General features: G+C 44.6%; 1 protein-coding gene across 2 annotated transcripts in view; it reads left to right on the top strand.

Annotated features, from left to right (window-relative positions):
* TET1 (tet methylcytosine dioxygenase 1) overlaps positions 1 to 17,685 on the top strand; it is a 57,285-nt gene that overhangs the window by 10,111 nt on the left and 29,489 nt on the right. Inside the window, exons 3-4 of one of the 2 annotated variants that reach the window (XM_065746216.1) lie at positions 3,561 to 3,611; positions 15,033 to 17,544. In XM_065746216.1, coding sequence (XP_065602288.1) covers positions 3,561 to 3,611; positions 15,033 to 17,544 — 2,563 coding nt within the window. The remainder of the gene's footprint in view (positions 1 to 3,560; positions 3,612 to 15,032; positions 17,545 to 17,685) is intronic. The other variant, XM_065746217.1, reaches the window with a different exon arrangement.

Genomic DNA, 17,685 nt, shown 5'->3' with positions numbered 1-17,685 from the left:
ACACAGATTTCCCACATCCCATCTGAATTCCATGACCTCTGAGCTGCAGTTAGCTTCTGCCTGCTCCTGGAAGTTTGCATGGTTGAACAGAGCCTAAGCCATGGAGGGGGAGATGCTGTCTCAGTTGTTAAGTTGCTGGGGCATTTGCCTTGGGATGTGGGAAACTCAGGTTCAAGTCTCTGCACCAGCTCTGTGCTCCGTGAGCAGTTCACGCTGCAGGGAGTGCACCTGCAAAACATCTCTGAACAGCAGTTTCATTAAAACAGCGTATTCTTACAGCAGGTAGAAATCCCAGTCTGCTGTGGGGATCTCAGGAGATCTCCTGCTGCCACCCCTCCGTCCCGTACTTGCTAAGGCTTGCAGGTGTGCCTGTTCTGTTTCCTCAGGAGGCAGGCAAAGGGGAGTCCCGTAGCGGTGAGGGGTTATGATATGTGTATGCACTTTGTGCAGGAAGTGTATTATAAATTAAAATGCCTATGGGAAGTAGGTTTAAACAGCTTGGCTTAGAGTTCATTAAAAACCCTTTGTGCCTCATAAAGAGCAAAGTGAGGGAAGGGACAACTGGCATGTGACTCGAAGACATATCATTAGGCACTAAAGGTGATAGAGGCTGATGCTGCCTTCTTGCAGCAAGAGAGTAGTGACATTAAGTCCTTCTGTGTGTTTAGCCACTGGAGCTAAAGAAGCTTGTGGAAGAGTATTAGTGGAGCTGAGGTAGGAGGTGACTGCAAAACCACAAGTTAGAAGAGGTTTTGACAGGATCAGTTGAAAGAAGCACTCCAGCTCTTCTGTCAGCCTTTGTTTTCCAGGCTAAACATACTTCTTCTGTTGTTGCTCAGCCTGACCTTCTCCTTGCAGATTTGCTTTGCCCCTTCACTTCTTTCCTCTTTAGGCACTCGTTTTTCTTTCTTTATGAGGAATTTTTTGTTTATATTCCTTTGTCAGCTTATTTCTTGTGTGCTTTTATTTTATTAAATTGGTCACGTTTTGCTCAATGCATTTTAGAGCTGCACCAGAGGCCTCTTTTGTTTCTCGTTAAATTTTGTATGAACTTTGAATACTGCGTAGAGGAAATGAAGTATTCCTGACATTTAACGTGTCAGGTATTTTCTCATAAAACTGTATTTGAATGAAATCTGGTGCCTGTTCAGATGCTCCTAGGAGCGAGTCTGGTTTCTCATATTCTGTGGAAGGTGGAAGCTCTGCTCAGAGAAAATGAAAGAGAAAACTATTTCTTCAGTGTATGTGTGTTGTGAGAGTGCTTTGAGAACGTTGAGATTCAGGGGGCGATGCGGGGGCATGGGAAGCTCCATGCAGCAGCTATCTTTCAGATAAGATTTTAGCACTGCAAAAGGGAATCCCGTTGTGTTTTCCCAGACCGACATAGGGCTGGGACTACAGCAGTTGGGATTTCCGAGCCAGTGATGTGCCTCAAATAGAGGTCAGCTGGGGAAAAGGTCTGTAGGTCTCTGTCCATGGTATAGAAAGGGAACAAAACAATTAAAGAGCAATTGGATTGGCTTCAGTGTGTTCCTCGTTTGGAGTTGTGCGTCTCTGTCTGTGTTGGTGGAATGTAAGCATTTTTTGGAGGTGATTCAACGGGGGACAGATGTTCTCTGCGTGAGCGAAGCTTAAACATTGATGTTTTGCCTTAAAGGGAGTGATTTCTTTTGACTTGAACTAAACAACGCAGGAGCCGGCAAAGTGTGTGAGAGCTGCGTGTGTTCAATGGCTGCAGGGCAGCTGGGGCAGGGGTTTGGAGTCCCCGCGTGCTGCTTTACAAACAAAAAGCTTGCTTCGAAATAACATCCACATAAACCTTCAGGGATGCATTACCTCACTGAGAGGAATGGGGTTTTCAGGGGAGAAAACATCCTACGGTACGATATGTAGGCAGGAGAGCTGGTGTCGCTGCTTGCTGAAGGAGCAGACAGGGGGGTGAGAAGTGTCAGTGATCACGGGAAAGGAGAGGAAGAAGGTTTTGTGCTGCGTTGCTGTCTCACTCTGGGTGAATGGTGTAGGAATGCTCCGCAGTGAAAAGAGCATTTTGACAAGTTCCACCTACACATGAGTGTGGAGATTTTACATTTTCTCTTGTCTCCAAGGCTGCCGCTTTCTGAAATAACGTGGTAGTTGCTGGAGCTGTTTTGCAGTGTTTTTCTGTCAAAAAGCCCATCGTGTGTCAAGAAGCGGTGTGTGCTGCTGTGCCACCATTGCACGCACCTGGGCAGTGCGGGTAGGTTGCAGGTCAGGGCTCAGCACGCCGCAAAAGCAGCATAGCAGGGTGGTGAGGGATTCGTATTATCGCCTTCTCCCGGGGAAGAAGCGTTTGCAGGGCCCGGCTTTGCTGAGGTGCCTGCACTTCGGGGCCGCAGCCCTGTCCCGGTGGCAGCTGCGGAGCGTCGGCCTGGAGGTGGGTGGCAGCGGCGGCCCCGGGATGTGGCCTCGCAGAGCTGTCCCTCGGTGACTCATTCAGCGGCTTTAGTTCGAGAAACGGGGAAATACGGAACGGTGTGGCCTGCTTCCTTGTGGCTTTTAACGTGCTGCCCAGAGCCTGGCCGTGTTTGAGGAGCATGCTGCAGCGCGGGGAGGCAGGCAGTTTTCCAGCCGCCGCTCTTCGTTTTAGAATGGGAAATGGTGATTTCATGGAGAGCCCCGCCGCTGCTATCCCTCTGCCGACGTGAGATTCGGCCGGAACCGAGTGCTGTGCCGGCCGGGGCACGGTGCACGGTGCAGCCGGGATGCAGGACCTGGTGCTTCCCTAACGTGTAGATGCGGTTGAAGCCCTCCCCCCCCCCCCCCCCCCCACAGCCGTGCGGAGTCCCGATGCTGCCTCGCTTCGCCACCGCCCTCCGCGGACTCCCCCTCCCCGCCCCTCCCTCACGCTCGGCCGCGTGCACGCGCCGCGCGGGGGCCGTGTCCTCGCCTGACCCCGCGTGCCGCGGCCCTCACGAGGCCGCGCCCCGGGTCCTCGCGTCCCGGCGGGGTCGCGCGGGGGGCGGCGCCGGCTCCGTGTCCGCGCCGCGTCTTGCCGGCGGCCGCCCGCACAGCAGCCCCTTTGTTCGGACGGGTCCGACGCGAGCGCGAGCGGAGGCCGCGTGGGGGCGCTGCGGGGCGCGGCGTCCCGTTGGCTGGGCCGGACCCGGGCTCCGGGCGCGCGCGGCGCGGCCTCGAGAGGGGGTGGGGGGGGGGCGGCGGGCGCCGCCGATCCGCACGCGGCTCGTGCCCGCGCCGCCGCGAGCGGGGGGAGGGAGGGAGGGAGGGGAGAGGAGGGCTGCGCTGCGGCAGGAAGCAAGATGGCCGCCTGGTGGGCGCCGCCGTGAGGAATGCGGGGCACCAGCGAGGTCGGCTCCGGGGGGGCGGCGGGGCCTCTCCCCTGCGCCGTCTCCGGCGTGGCCGCGTGTCGGGGTGGCGGCGGGGGGGCCGCGTAGTGCCGCCGCCGGCCCGCACAGCCGCACGTGAAGCACTCGGGTATTTGAGAAATATTGCAGTTCGATAATAAAAGTGGAGGCGTCTGCCTTTGTGACCACCGCTTATTCTGCGATTTGATGTTTTTTTAGGTTCTAACTGAAAACAAAAGACCTCAGAGGAGGAAGCAAAGAGTTTTGAAGGTAACCGATGATTGCTTTCCTATTTCTCCCCTCACGTTAAGCGACGTTTCTTGTCACGTCCAGCTCGGGGTAACGCGCTGGGACGCGGCGCTTTCAGGCGCCGGGCAGATGAGCCGATTGTAGGGGCACGGAGCGTGTTCTTTTTGTGCCTCTCCCCGTCCCCCTCCCCCATCCCGGCATGCTGTACACACGGCGGAGCCTCCGTGCGGGGCGCTGCGGCCGGGACGTGCGCTCCCCATTGTGCCGAGCCGCCCCGCTCCCCTCCCCGCGGACGGAGGTGGCAGCCCGGTGTTGTGCTGTGCCGCGCTCGGGTGGCAGCGCCGCGAGCCGCCGCTGTCACGTACGCTGATGGCACGGGAAGCTTGGCGCTGCAGTTATGGTGCTTTGGATTTCCTTTTCTCTTTAAACTTCAGAACCCCTCAAGCGACGCTGAAATTTCGATAAACTTACAGGGGCCTTCGGTTCACGTGGTAGTGTTTCAGCAGGGTTCTTAAGATGGCTATTTTGCGTAGTAACAAAAGATCGGTGCTCCCTTGGCTGTTTCACCTTGCTGTAACAAAGCACGGCTTCACTACGGTTATGCCCGCATTCGCTGTGGAAAGTAACAGGTAGCACATTCATACTGTGTCTTTCAGTCCGTGGTTGTCTTGTATGCAAATAAGTTGTGAATTCTGTGCTTTCAGACTAAAATGCTAAAGGGTGGATGCTGAAACTGGAGAAAGCAGCTAAAGAAAAGGAGAAGAATGTAATGCTTTTAACTTTTTTGACAGTTATTTTCTTGTCGCAGACTGCAGCTGAACGTGATCTAACATAGTTTAGCGCTGTTCCAGTATGTAAACGTTTCAGAAATTGTTGGGCATGGTGCATGTGATAAATGCTGAACATAGTGTGATTTTATCTGAAATCATCTGGACTCCTTAGCAGCTTTGTCTTCACTGTTGCACGTTACAGAAACTTGCTCGAAGGAATCTTAAGTTTGTAAGACGAAGTTAACAGTTCAGAACAAGTAAGGAGCAAATGAGCTTTCTTGGCTTGCAGATGTGTCTGACCTCTGTGTGTCTCTGTGTGGGTGTAGCTGTGCAAACCACCTCCCCATATGCCTATAGGAACGGAGATGGCACAGCACTAACAAGTGTTCTTCTTTTATATATTAACCCATTGCATCTGAATATTTCATTAAGTCATAGATGTGCTCTCAATTGCTCATTTTGGTGGCTGACACTTTTGCAGCACAGCACGTAGGTGTAGTTAAAACTTTAGCGTTCGTTCATTGGACGCGTTGTGCGGTGACGGAGGCAGCGTGTGGAATAAGGACTTCTTGTGGACCAGCCATTCTGTTTTGTAATGTGGAATCGGTGTACACCTGTAAAAGTGTGAGGAGTCTTTCTCGTCCCGGCTAGATGTGTTGTGTTAGAGGTCTGTCTGCATTAGGGGGTTCCTAGTGAGCCTTCAGATTTTCTCTTTTACCACTGTTTCCTATTTGATGGCAGGGGAAGTTGCTATGTAATATGATGCTGTCATTCCTATCCTTTCCAAAAAGCCTTCTGAACAGTTTTTTTTTTTGTTGGTTTTTTTTTTTTTCCTTCTTGGCTCTTAAATGGAAAAAGGCTTGTCTGTTTTTGTGTGTGTGCATAGTATCATATGTTAGTCACTGGACTTGTGTTTATTTCTGGTTTGATTTTTCCTCTGCTGAATTGATTCTGCAGTGTTTCTTTCCCCTTTGGTTTTAGAGTCGGTTCTTTCAGTTTGCAAGCGCTTTGTTTTGTGGTGCTGAATCGTACCTGATGAGCTGGTTCACTTGTGTGCACCAGGGAAGTCATGGCACTCCTGAGGGCGCTGCAGCGAAGTGACTGGGTTGGTGCTGGGGAGCTTTTGCTTTGGTTTTGGTGGGCTAAGTTGGTCATGTTAAATCAGGTTGTGTTTCTGTTAACTGCAGGACACGTCCAGAAAGACTCACCATTTCACTTCTCCACAAGGGTGCTTTAGGAATATGATGGTCTGTGTGTGGATCTGGCCTGCCTTCTTGGTGGGACTGCGTGTAAAGTGGTGTTGTATCTACTGAATTACAACTTCAGTCTTTGTTCTAATGATCAGTAGTAGCTGAGGGAAGCTAACCAGTGACACATCAGAGAAAATTTAACAGATATTTTGAATTATTATTAATATTTTGTTATTGGTTTAGTGGAGTTTTAATTGTGTTTTGCTTCAAAAAAAGGATTGTAGAGTTTCTTAAATAGGGTTATGTAGAACTGTGCTCCAGTGGTGAATGGGATTCATGTTTCTCCAGTCATCCTGAGTCCATACAGATGCATGTTTATTTGGTTGGAGAGCTAGCTGTCACTCTAATTATACTTTTACGAACCAGCATTTTTATAAATTCTTCTGTACCAGGTTAAAAAAGCAATGCTTTCCTGTTGAAAACAAGTTTGACAGATACAAACATTATAAACAAAAGTGATCAACACTGTTACAGTGTAGCTTTTATTATCCATTTTTCATTTTCTGTGCTTGCGTTTTACTGCTTTTTCCTAGTTACTGAAAGAGAAGTCGTTCAGGAAGTTCTGTGCTGTAACTGCTGTGCTTTGTTCTCTGTACTTATTTTGAAAGGTTGTCCAAAATATTCATCTCTTTGAATGAGCAAATGCTCTTTGAGGAAAGAGTCATTGTGAGTTAATGGAAATGGATGATAAAGAAGGAGCATTTGTGGATTTTATTCCAGGTTATCTCGTATAGCAGTAAGGAAGCCTCCAGGTCAAGATACAGCTGATGAAGGGGAACAGGCCGTGGTCTTTCTTGTTGGCTCTGTGGAGCAATGGCTGTAGATGTTTGCTGCATTCATGAAGTTTTTAAAAACCAACCAAGGAACAAAAAGGGGAAGAAAAAAAAAAAGGACTGGAGAGAGAGATCCATGGCAGTATATGCAGTGCTAAGTGAGTGTTATAACTGTGCCCGTTCTTTGTTCTCTGCCTGATTCTGTTGTGTGTTTATGCATCAACACTGTAGTGGTGGTCTGTGCATTAGAAAAGTGCAGACAGCACCTGCTGAACTCTAAAATCAGTTTTGGTTGAAGTCAGAGCAGGAGATTACTTAGTATCTAGAACTTCAGGTTTGTTTGTAAGCCTTGCATTGAGGAACTAGTGGGAGTCTCATTTCCGTGGAAACCACAAATGCATAATAGAGCAGTCTTTAACTTTTCTCCTTGGTGTGTACGAAGCATGGTATTTCATATCAAAAGCAATGTTCAGATATGAAATCAGTGTGACAGACCAGCTGTTGTTGGCCCTTTGTAAAATGGTTTGTTTTGCTGCTTAAATTGCACTATTTCAGCCTCACGTATCTGTTAACAAGAGTTAAGAGCAGCAGCTCTAATGTGCATGCTAATGCTTTGAATGAGCATGGCTTGAATGGATTTTTGAACATGTAAGTATATTTTTTTAGTGCTAAATGCTTGCCAGAATATTTAGCTGGAAGTAATTCAACTTTTTTTTTCCCTTTATAAAGTAAGATATCAACAAGTCAGTGGATGGAATTGCAGTGCTGTGGAATTTGACAGAGGAAGAAGACAGAATAATAGGAGTTGGGAGGGATGTTGTACGGAAGACATGCTTTGAGTTTTTTACAGGGACTTAATCATCTTGGAGTGTACTCATTTGGAAAATACCAATTAAAGTTGCTTTGAGTACCAGTTGGATGTCTCTGCCTGTTTCTTCTGTGCCTTTTTGCTCCCTTTCCCATAGGGAGTTTGCTTTTGGCACAAGAATGGTTTACACAAATTATTCAACTTTTAGAACTACAATAACTAAGGAGTAATTTAGCAATTAAATTATTTCAAAATTAAAAGCATTCATTTCTAAAATATTGCCTAGATTATTGTTCTTAAGGACATTTTTGGTGGCTGGATGTGTGTCTAAATGGAATTAATGCTTTTTCCTTTTGCACTCACTAGGCTCATGTACCTCAGCTGAAGCAAGCAGCCAAAAGATTGTGGTTATAATTTAGTGCCACACTTTGTGCAGTCTCCAATCCTCATGAGTAGCGATGTTTCCTTTGTATGCTGCATTAAGACTTCACCTGTATGTAGACAGTTTTTGGAATGGGATCTTAACAAAGAAGTCTTTGTGGATGGTCTGTAAATGAGTGATCTTACTCCATTTCTCAGGGGGCTGAAGCTGGCCCCTTGTGGGCTTTTTCAGTGGTGCTGGTGGAGCTGAGCAGGATGTGGAGATGCTCTTCTTCCCTCACGGCCCATGTCCTGCACAGCTCCTGTTGGTGCTGCTTCCTCTCCTTCCCACAACTGGCACCACCCTCCTCTTTGCCTCTACAACTCTTGGCTGGCTGCATGAAGCAGCAGTGGAGTTTGTGACACTCCTCAGCTTGCTCAGGGGATGCTGAGGCTGGGCCAGGTGGATCCTGGCAGTTAGGGTGTTTTGGGAGGGGGTAGGGGGATTGCAGGTGCTTGGAATCACTGTTTAGATCTTTCCTGTCACTTTGTGTTCTAATGGGATGCTGAAGATTCCACTGTACTGAATTGAGAGGAAAGAGCTTCTTAAAAATGCCCATGATAGTCAGTGAAGTAACATTTGTGGGAAGAAAAGTGTGTCCATGTGTGCATGCAACTTTATAGTTATGTTTGTGTGTGGTTTAGATATTTCTGAGGAAGTTATAATGTAAAATAAACATTGCTTTCTTATTATATCTTTTGTTGGTGCTAGTTGTATTTACAATTACGGATCTAAGAACTTTATGGAACTCTTGCTATATGTGGCACAGGCAATGAAATACTTGAAATAGCTTTGCATATGCCAGTATTTAGTTGTTGGTATTTGATGTTTGATGCTCACGCATTTGTAGATAATAACAGTTTCTAGGAAATGGGAAAATGGATGCTGTTCATTTAGAGCCCCTTCCACATTGCTGAGCATGTTTGTTTATGGCTTTCAAACTGTTGCAGGAGGAAACCCAGTTAGAAGTCTCCACCTGACTTGAATGGGACCAGATTTTCATTTTTGTGTGCTTTTTCTGGTGTTATAGTAAGATTTTATGTATGGCATTAATACAAAACAGATCTTGCAGATAACATGGCAGCAGGTTTTCCCATGCACGTTGGTCAGAGCCACGGCTTTGTAAATACCATAAGATTTAACTTCCACTGCAGTAAATTTATATTGACGTGATTTGATTTGGGAGGTAAAAATAAAGGATCTTACAAAGACACTTCCTTTTGTAAGGTCAGATCTTCTCGGGAAGAAACAAAACATAGTTCAGAATCCCGAGTGGTGCCTTGTAGCTGGGTATCCTGTCTTATCAGCACGGCTGTATTTTATCTGGATGCCTCTCAGTGGTCCTCTTAACGTAGTTATCTCTGTCTTAGTTATTCTTTTTAGTCTGCTGCCTCCCGTCAGCTTTAAACCAGACTAAATATACTGTAGATGTTTGAGTTAGAAAATGACTCGGTGAATGACTGGTTTCAGTGCGTCTTTGGGAGTCAGGGCTGGTTAGTGGTGTTAACTTACTGGGTTGTGTGTCCTTGGTAGTCACGGTCTGAGCTGCTGTGCTGGCATGCAGCATGTTGTAAAGAACGGAATCGGTTGTAGGATAGATGGTTGAGCGCTTAAACAAAGTCCTGTGTGAAGGAGCTGAATGTGCTCCTGGTTACATTATAGGAACTGGGGGATTGCCTGAGGCAGCAGTTCAGGTGTTTAGTGAGCTGGAACCTGGAACAGAAGGCAAAGGACTAACTTGTGTGCTTGGTTCACGTACCCCAAAGCTGTGAAAGGTCTTTGTGATCATTTGCTCTTGCACTTGGGGGTTGTAGGACTGGATCAGTTTATTTTGGTTGAAGCATCGTGTTTTAAAAATACCTGAAGGGACTTGAACTTGTAAATTCCCGTGGATGAAAATTGCAACGAAGCATCTGGTGACATGCTTAAAAGGTTTTTTGCTCTGTACCTCTACAAAAATGCGCAACATAGTCTCAGTCCAGACTTCTCTGGCTTTAACTTGAAGTCATTGAGTCTGCTTATACTTTTGTCTGCTAGAACAAAGAGCCTTCTGTTATTAGCTTTCTTTTCTGCATAGACTTCGCAGTAGTTTGTGGCCTTTCAATTTTCTTTTTCTTTGGTAAATAGTAGAAAGTGGACTTGAAGCTTTCACTTCAAGATACTTCAATCTTTTGTTTTCCTCATGGTCCTTCAAGACCTGTGCAGCATATCAATGTCTTGCTTGAATTGGGGATGCCAGGATTGGATGCTGTGCTCCACTAGCAGGTGTAGAAGTGCCAAATACGGGGTATAAAATAATCTGTCTTTTCCTAATTACATTGTTATTTATGCGCTGGAGAATCTTGCTAACTGTTTTGGCTGTAAAGTTGCAACAGGAGTTTCTATAGTTACTGTGCAGTGTTTTATTGACCATGTTAATGCTCCTTCCAGGGTCATTGCTTTGGAAGATAAAACCTGTATTATGTCCATACAATCCATTGTCTTTGTTGTTAGATACACAGCTTCACCTTGCTCTGTATTGAGGTGTTTGCTTGCCTATCAAGAAATCATATCTAATTTTATCATTGTGAGCTATTTTTCTATCATAATTAATTTCACTTTTCCTCTAGGTCACTGCTGAGAATCTTATGTAATATATAGTTGTGCTAAGTTCCCTGGGGACCCCATTCAGAACACTGGTGATTCTCCATCTACAGTCACAGGCTTAAACTTGTGCTGATGCCTTCATAAATGAGCAAACCATAGGAGGCATTAGCTAGGATGAGCACGTTCGGAGACTGGATTTCTTCTCTCTACGTTTTAGTTAAAGCACATTAGGGGAAGGTTGTATTAGGGAATAGGTATTGCTGGTGATTGTATATATAATTTTTCTTTTGTGGGTTGAGTGCTGTTTTCCAGAGCTGTCAGTGTTTCTTTGAGTGCACCATTTCAGTGTTGAAGGTAAATGATGGAATAAATCAAAACACCATTTAGAACAAACAAAAACCCAAGCAGGATGCTAGTCTATAATGGCTTCTGTAGCAGAAAAGGTTCTGTGGTATGATTTTCTTTAACATCTCCACATAGGGGATCCTGTGTTAGGGTTGTCCTTCATGGTGTGTTTTTTGTGGTTTTGCTTTGCACTTTCACACCCTTCTGCTCAGGGTTGACAGAAATCTGAGGAATCTAATAAACATACTTCTCTAGGCGTCACAGTATGAAACCTTTAGAGCTTGAATAAGTGTTTTGCACCATGATTTTTTGTTGTTGTTTTTTTTTTGCTGGAAACTGCATCCTTTAGAGGCTTGTTGTAGAAGATCTTGTAAGTGGTCTCATTGAAGCGTTACTTAGGTGAGCAGGAGAACTGTGGTAGTGGTGTGGGGGAGATCAGTGAAGAGAGGGAAGATCCTATGATATAGTTGTTACTGTTGGTCATCCTGGATATAGATATAGATGAGAAAATCCTCATGGTTAGGTAGAGCGGACTTGCTAGCTGTTAAAAGATCCAGCATGAAGGCTTACTTGCTGTGGTAGCTGAGAGGATGTGTTTGGGTGGGCACAAGGGAGCTATGAACAAAGGGAGATCCATCCAGCAAAGCCCAGTCAGATGAATTTCTCCAGCTTCTATTTGCCTAGAGTTTCCTTATAAAACTGCTTACACATTTTTGCATCATTTTGCCAAGAGCAGAGATTATTTGCCTTTGTTGCTATAGCTTCTAAGATATGGAATTATGAGCCTGCTGTAAATGCTCCCTCAGTGCCATCTGTGAATATTGTTCCTGTGAGGAACAAAACGTATTGTAGGGTGGTTTAGGTTATGTTATCATAGGGCCCAAATTGCTCTTTTTACTTGAAGATCTCTGGTAAGTGCTTTCTGTGGTATGCTTACAAGTGTGTACTGCAAGAGACATACCATTTTATGGCCATGGTTAATATGTAATTAGTGATAATAGCCTTAAGTTTCTGGTGAGGTTAATGGGAATGAGCCTCAGCTTGCAGCTGGGCCCCTGCTTAGCTGCGAGGGGCCACAGACTTCTCTGTGGCCTGGTTACCTGCCCAGCAACTCTTCTCAGCCTACAAGCTTGGGCAGCACTTTATTGTTGTCTGCATTATGGCAGTCAGTGGCCCTGCACTTTCCTCAGCATCGTTCCTGTTTAACCTGCATGCAGGATGGCTTTCTTGGTAGCACTCAACTTGATAAGTTTCCCCAGGCCTGAGCTTTCTGACTTCCTGTCCATATCTTCTATCCACAGCTACCTTTTTATCCCTGTATGATGGACCCAAACTTACACCTCTGTTAGGCATCCTGTATTCCATGGAGTTGCAGGGTGTCCTTCGAGGCAGATGCTGGTAAATAGGAGGAAATCGCTACTGGTCAGTGGCTCTTGAAGCACTGACATCTGACAGCTAGACCATGAATACAACATCCTGTTCAAATATTAGATGAAGTATGTTGTTTTTGTTGTTTGTTTTTCCCAAAGAGTTTCTCTGAGAGGAATTTCTTAAGATATTAGAGTTCAGAGGTGGTACCAACACTGTGCCAGCCTGGAGAATATGCGGGGCCCACTGCATTGCTGCAGGCAGTGTCAGGATCCTAAGATGCCCTCAGCACTGCAGAGGAAAGGAGGTGTGCCGTGCAGGTGCTCCTTGCTTACTCATCCTTTTGCACTGTTGGGTGTTGTGATGCTAGAAGAGCTGCCTTTCAGGTCATCCTGTTTATTAGCACAATCTAGTAGGTGCAGGCATTGTTCTCATCTGTTGGAAGCGATTCTTTTGGAGGTGTGGGGAAAAATCTAATTGGGATGGCTAATTAGGGGATGTAGGTTGTTGTGCAGCTTGTCAAGACTTGCTCCGAGAGCTGTTCTGTCAGCAGTTGATCTAGGCACCAGCTTTATTGTTTACAAGAGTAATTCCTGGCTGTTATCTTCGGTACAGAATGTGTTGCTACCACCTGTACATACATGGAGTAAGATCTAAACCTGCAGTCTGCTCTCAGTTGTACAAGAAATGTGGAAAAGTCTTTAGGGTGGCCTTGCCATTGTATTTTGGTTGTGAATTACTGAAATCTTTGCATTACTTCAGAGTCGTGTTGTATTACAAGAAACATCAATATTACAGTCTGACTCGTGAGAATGATTTACTGTAACTGCCTTTTGGAGTGTGCTTGTAAGCATTACCTCATGCACTGAGGTGTATGTAAAAGAAGATAAAATGTCCAGCTGAAGTTTAAACAACCTGGCAATGACTGCAGCAGGCTGTATTCCTACGGTTCTTCTTCTAATGATATTAACAAAGTTAATATATAAGCAAAGTTTAATCTTGAGCATGGTTCGCTAGTGTTTTGTATATCCAGCTAGAGCAGTGCTCCCCTTGATGAAGAAGAAATTACTTTTGTTGGTGCAGGGTATCTACCACTTTCCATTACACTTGTATGAAAGCTTTAGAAATCAATTGGATCAGTCTTCCGTGCTCAGCTTCTGTGAGTTCTAAGATGCTTGGAAGCATGGTATCCCTGACTGGAGTTTTCAGTGCTTTGATTCAGGTCTGCAAGACAGACTTCTCCAACCAGGTTGTTCAGCTGCAAAAGCATTTGCTGAGCTGTTGTTTTGGTCTGACAGACTTTGATTGAGGAGAATCAGATGAGCCCCTGCTAGTATGTCTTATTTATTTTGATACTGGGAAACGGTAGCTTTACCTATTGAACAGGAAAGGCCATGGGCAGGTCTGGTAAGAGGAGTAAAATAAAATAGTATGTATTTAGGATTCATTGAAGTACAGTAACAAAAAAAGCGCCACAGTACTCAAAAGGAGGTGAAATTGATTTTTATTTTTAAATCAAATTTTATGATGATTTCTGTTCTTTGTGTGGAAAAATAAAACGTGAAATGAAGCCAGTGACGTGATTCAGCTGGTTCTTTTTTCTTCTTTAGTGCATGTAGGCAGCTTCTAGTTAGTGGAAATTGTGGCATGTGGGGGATCATTTTATTAATAATGCCAGTTTGCTGCTGAGATCAGTTGGGTCTTTTGTGGACACAGTGCTGCACTTGTGTTCTTCTATCACGTCATGTACTTAGTATTTTCAAGCACAGTGTTGCTTTTATGTCAGATAGAAGTACTTTACTGAGGAACAGCATAGCTGAGAAAGAAGTGGGTTGTATCACTGATGGTTGTGGTTGAATCTTCCTTGCAGAGATGGTAGATACAGTTTTATATAGCATTTTCCTAAGAGTTTGATGCCTGATAGTATTTAGGACACACTAAGGACACTGTTACATTTTTTATCGATTAGTTATCAGTTGTGAGGTGGATACTGGGTTCCAGATGGAGTTAGGTCCCTGTGCTTCATTTTGCCTAGGGGTTTCTGGAAGTTTTGCCTTGATGGTTATGATTAATTGTAAATCTACATTTGGCCTCATTTCTTGGAGAAGTCCATGCATTTTAGCTATGGCTGCTAAATCATGTTTGGTTTAACTCTTTTAGACTTGGTGCTCAAAGTGAACTGCTAAAAACTTCTGTGCCAATGGATGGTTCATTAACCAGTTCTATTGCTTATGTCTAATTTGAAAAGTAGTACTGTTTTTTGTACTAAGTAGGGCTGAAAGCTACATAATATTTAAATTATTCTTAGTTGCTGCAGTGAGATTACTTTCTCAAACAATACCCATGTGAGTACCATCTCCAAAGTGCAGTATTCTGATACTGTTGGTTTTGACATTATTACAGCCACGTGAATTGTACGTGCCTGGGAAGATGAAGCCTATGTTAAACTAAATCTTAAGAGGGTGCTACAGTAGTGACAATGCTCAGTCAGTTACCTGAAAGACCCTTCAGAAATCTGAAAGATACCATCTAACTATGCAAGGCAGTCACAGTGTTTACATGATAAGGTTTGGCTGCAGTAATACCATAGCTGGCTCACTGCCCATTTCACTTCAGCCTTTGGCATTTTTGAAGGAGTTGTGACTAACCAACAAACTTAGTTGTTCTTACTGGAGTGTCTGAACAAGTCCGTGACAGTTTGAGTATAGCTGTAAAAGTGTAATTATACTGAAGTGCAAACTTTTAGATTTCAGTCTTACTTTGAATTGAAGGGAGATTTCTATCTGCGCATGCAAATTCAGCAGAAAATTAAATCCTTAGATCAGCGTCTCATTGGTAAAGTCCTTTTTGTGCTAATTAATTTCTTTAGCTTTCCACACCACAAGCTTTCTTCTTCTGTGTACCGCCTTAAAACACCTTAAAAAGCAGCTTGCTATAGATTTAGATATGCTTCAGGTTTTTTTATGACTTGCTGGTTTTTTTTCAACATCTGTGCCTGTGGTTAATTAGGATATTCCTCAAATATTCAGAGTAGGGCTTAATTGCTGTAAGTCATATGCTTCTTATTTTTAAGGTTTTTGAGCAGCTGTTACAACCATTTTCTTTTATTATTATTTCATAGGCAAATTTAGAAAACAAACCAGTAAATGGCCGCAGACCAGAACTCATGGAATGCAGTATATGCGGTCATGGTGAAAAATACAGGGTGAAAACAAACCAAACACAACCCTTCGAAAATGCACAGTCTAAGGAGAAAGAAAGAATGACAGGCTTAGAAGCAGAGAAGTGGGCGCATAGTGAGAAGCCATCCTTTGGTGTCCGTGTCAATGGAGATAACCATGGAACTGTGACAGGCCACGAACACTTGAAAAATGCAGAAGAAAGTGGAAGAGCGGTCTCTCCCAGTCAATTAGCTGAGCCAAAAAAATCATTTGCACAGACCATCAAAAATGGCATAAAAACCCTACATTACTCATCACCAGAAGCAATTGCTTCACTGAGAAAAGCATCTGTAGAGGAAAGGACAGATTTGACAAGCAAGTCCCATGCCCAGTGGATGAAGGCTACTGATCTGAACGACATAGTCGGCACTCTGACAACTAGCGTTAGCTGTGTTCACCCAGACAAACAAGGAAATCTTTTCATGAAAGAGGAAAACTGCACTTGCAGCGTCTTTCAGGATTCTGAGAAGTCAGTACTGCAAACCAGTTCTGTTTTAGCTCTGCAGGAAAGCTCCTGTTGTCCTCCAGTGGTGAAAGAGGAAGTGCGTGGAGAAGATGGCTTCAAAGTACCTAACACGGAGACACTGCTTGGGAGTCCTTTGCTCCAGCCAACCTTCTTGTCCCTGATTAAAAACAGAAACCTAACTGTGGAGCAGGTTGTAGCTATTGAAGCTTTAACACAGTTATCTGAAGTCCCTTTAGAAACAACTTCCCCAGCTAAAGCTGAAAATACTGAATGTACGGAAGGAACGACTCCCAACTTGCTTCATAGTTATAAAAGGGATATTTCATCCTCCTTTACATCTTCTACGTTAAAAGAAATCAAAGACACTTACTTACAGAAAGAACAACAGCTCTTGACTCACTGTGCTCATTCACAGAAGCAGCTCCCAAATAAAGCAGTGTTATACAATGGCCAAAGTTCGACTTCGGAGTTGTGCGATAAACCTGCCAGTCTAGCTAGTGAGATGTATAAATTGCAGTTATCCTCAAGAGATACCAAAACTTTATCTGAATTAACTTCTAATGCAAAATCATTTTCCGGACTCAATACCAAGAAAAGCTGTGATCCAGTCACCCTTTCACGGTGTTGCAATGTCCAGTGTACAGGTAGCAGCTTGGATACTCTTGGCCAATTAGATCAAAAGCCAGCGTGCAATGATTTGAGCTTGGAAGCTAGTCCTTTAATTAAGGAAGGAGGAATTCACAGCCAGGATGAAGAGGATGTAGCCACACAACTAACTCAACTTGCAGCATTAATTGAATCAAACCGGGCAAATCCAGAGCAGAAGAATGACATAAAGACATCACTGTTTAACTTAATATCCCACGAGAGGCAGGCAAAACATAACCAAGATCTGTTGCAGAGAAAAGAATCTGTATTTTTTAGGCATAATTGCAGTTCCTTACTGTTAAAGCAAAAACAATCGACAAATAAAAAAGGAAATGCCGTGCCATGGAAACCAAGACACAAAAAGAAGCCTCAAGAAGCACGCTATCAACAAATAAATCGAAACCAACTCGAGTTGTTGTCGTGCCAGCATAGTGAGTTACAGGACATTTGGATATCATCAAAACTGCACAAGCTTGGTCAGAACACGCCACAGGACTCCAGAGGGGCTCTGTCTGAAAAAAAATCTCCAAGAACCAAAGTACAGAAAGCACTGAATCAAAATGCGCTAACGTTACAGGAAAAACCTAGGTTGTTTCTTCCTCAAACACAGATAAAATTCCACAGATTATCTGAGGTACCACAGGAGAAAAAAAAAGACAGGTTGTTTGGCTATGAAGTGGTGAATGAGCAAATCAGAACTGCGGGCTCTGGTGACCCACCGGGCATCATTCCACTGAAAAATGACATCGCTGCATGTAACCAGTATGGCAATCTGCTCTCCCGTCATCCTCTGTCAGGTTCACAGTTGAAAACAGCATCCTTGTTAACCAGACCAAGTGAAAACACGCAGATGTTTACAGAAAAATGTAATTCTCAGGTACAGCAAGCAGTGAATGTTGGTCAGACACATCATTTGCCTCAAACTTTTAATCAGTCTAACCTGAGAGCTAGCGAAACGCGCAGTGAAGAGAAAGCCCACGTCCAGCACGGTGCTGTTGATCGACAGGCAGATCCCAAGACACAGGTGCTGCCTGTCTCTTGCAGTGCGGGTCAGGTGCCAGGCACTGTGGAAGCTCTCAGGAACATGGAGTGTGCAGGTGAAGTTACCATTCTAACGTCGAGAAGTTTGGGTACTGACCATCCACAGAGCACAGGTGACTCAGGGTGTTCTCCGGCAAAAAACACACTCAGCAGTTTTCTCGAATCACCTATGAAGTTTCTCGATACTCCTACAAAAAATTTAATAGATACACCAACAAAGAAAGGACAGTCTGAATTGCCAACTTGTGACTGTGTTGGTAAGTCATCCTTTTGCCAACTTTTGCCTGTACCTTTCATGTGGATATGTTTGTGTTGCTTCCCTGAATGCAAGGAAGTGTCCTTGACGCTTAGGTGTGTTGCAAAAGGATAACTGTTTTGCCCTTAGGAAATATAAGAAA

This window comes from Cyrtonyx montezumae, unplaced genomic scaffold (genome assembly GCF_038088225.1).
Source record: "Cyrtonyx montezumae isolate F1298 unplaced genomic scaffold, pur_monq_1.0 scaffold_4, whole genome shotgun sequence".
In the NCBI taxonomy this organism is placed as follows: Eukaryota; Metazoa; Chordata; class Aves; order Galliformes; family Odontophoridae; genus Cyrtonyx; species Cyrtonyx montezumae.
Note: the sequence above shows the minus strand (reverse complement) of the source record. Positions and strands in the feature narration are given on the sequence as shown.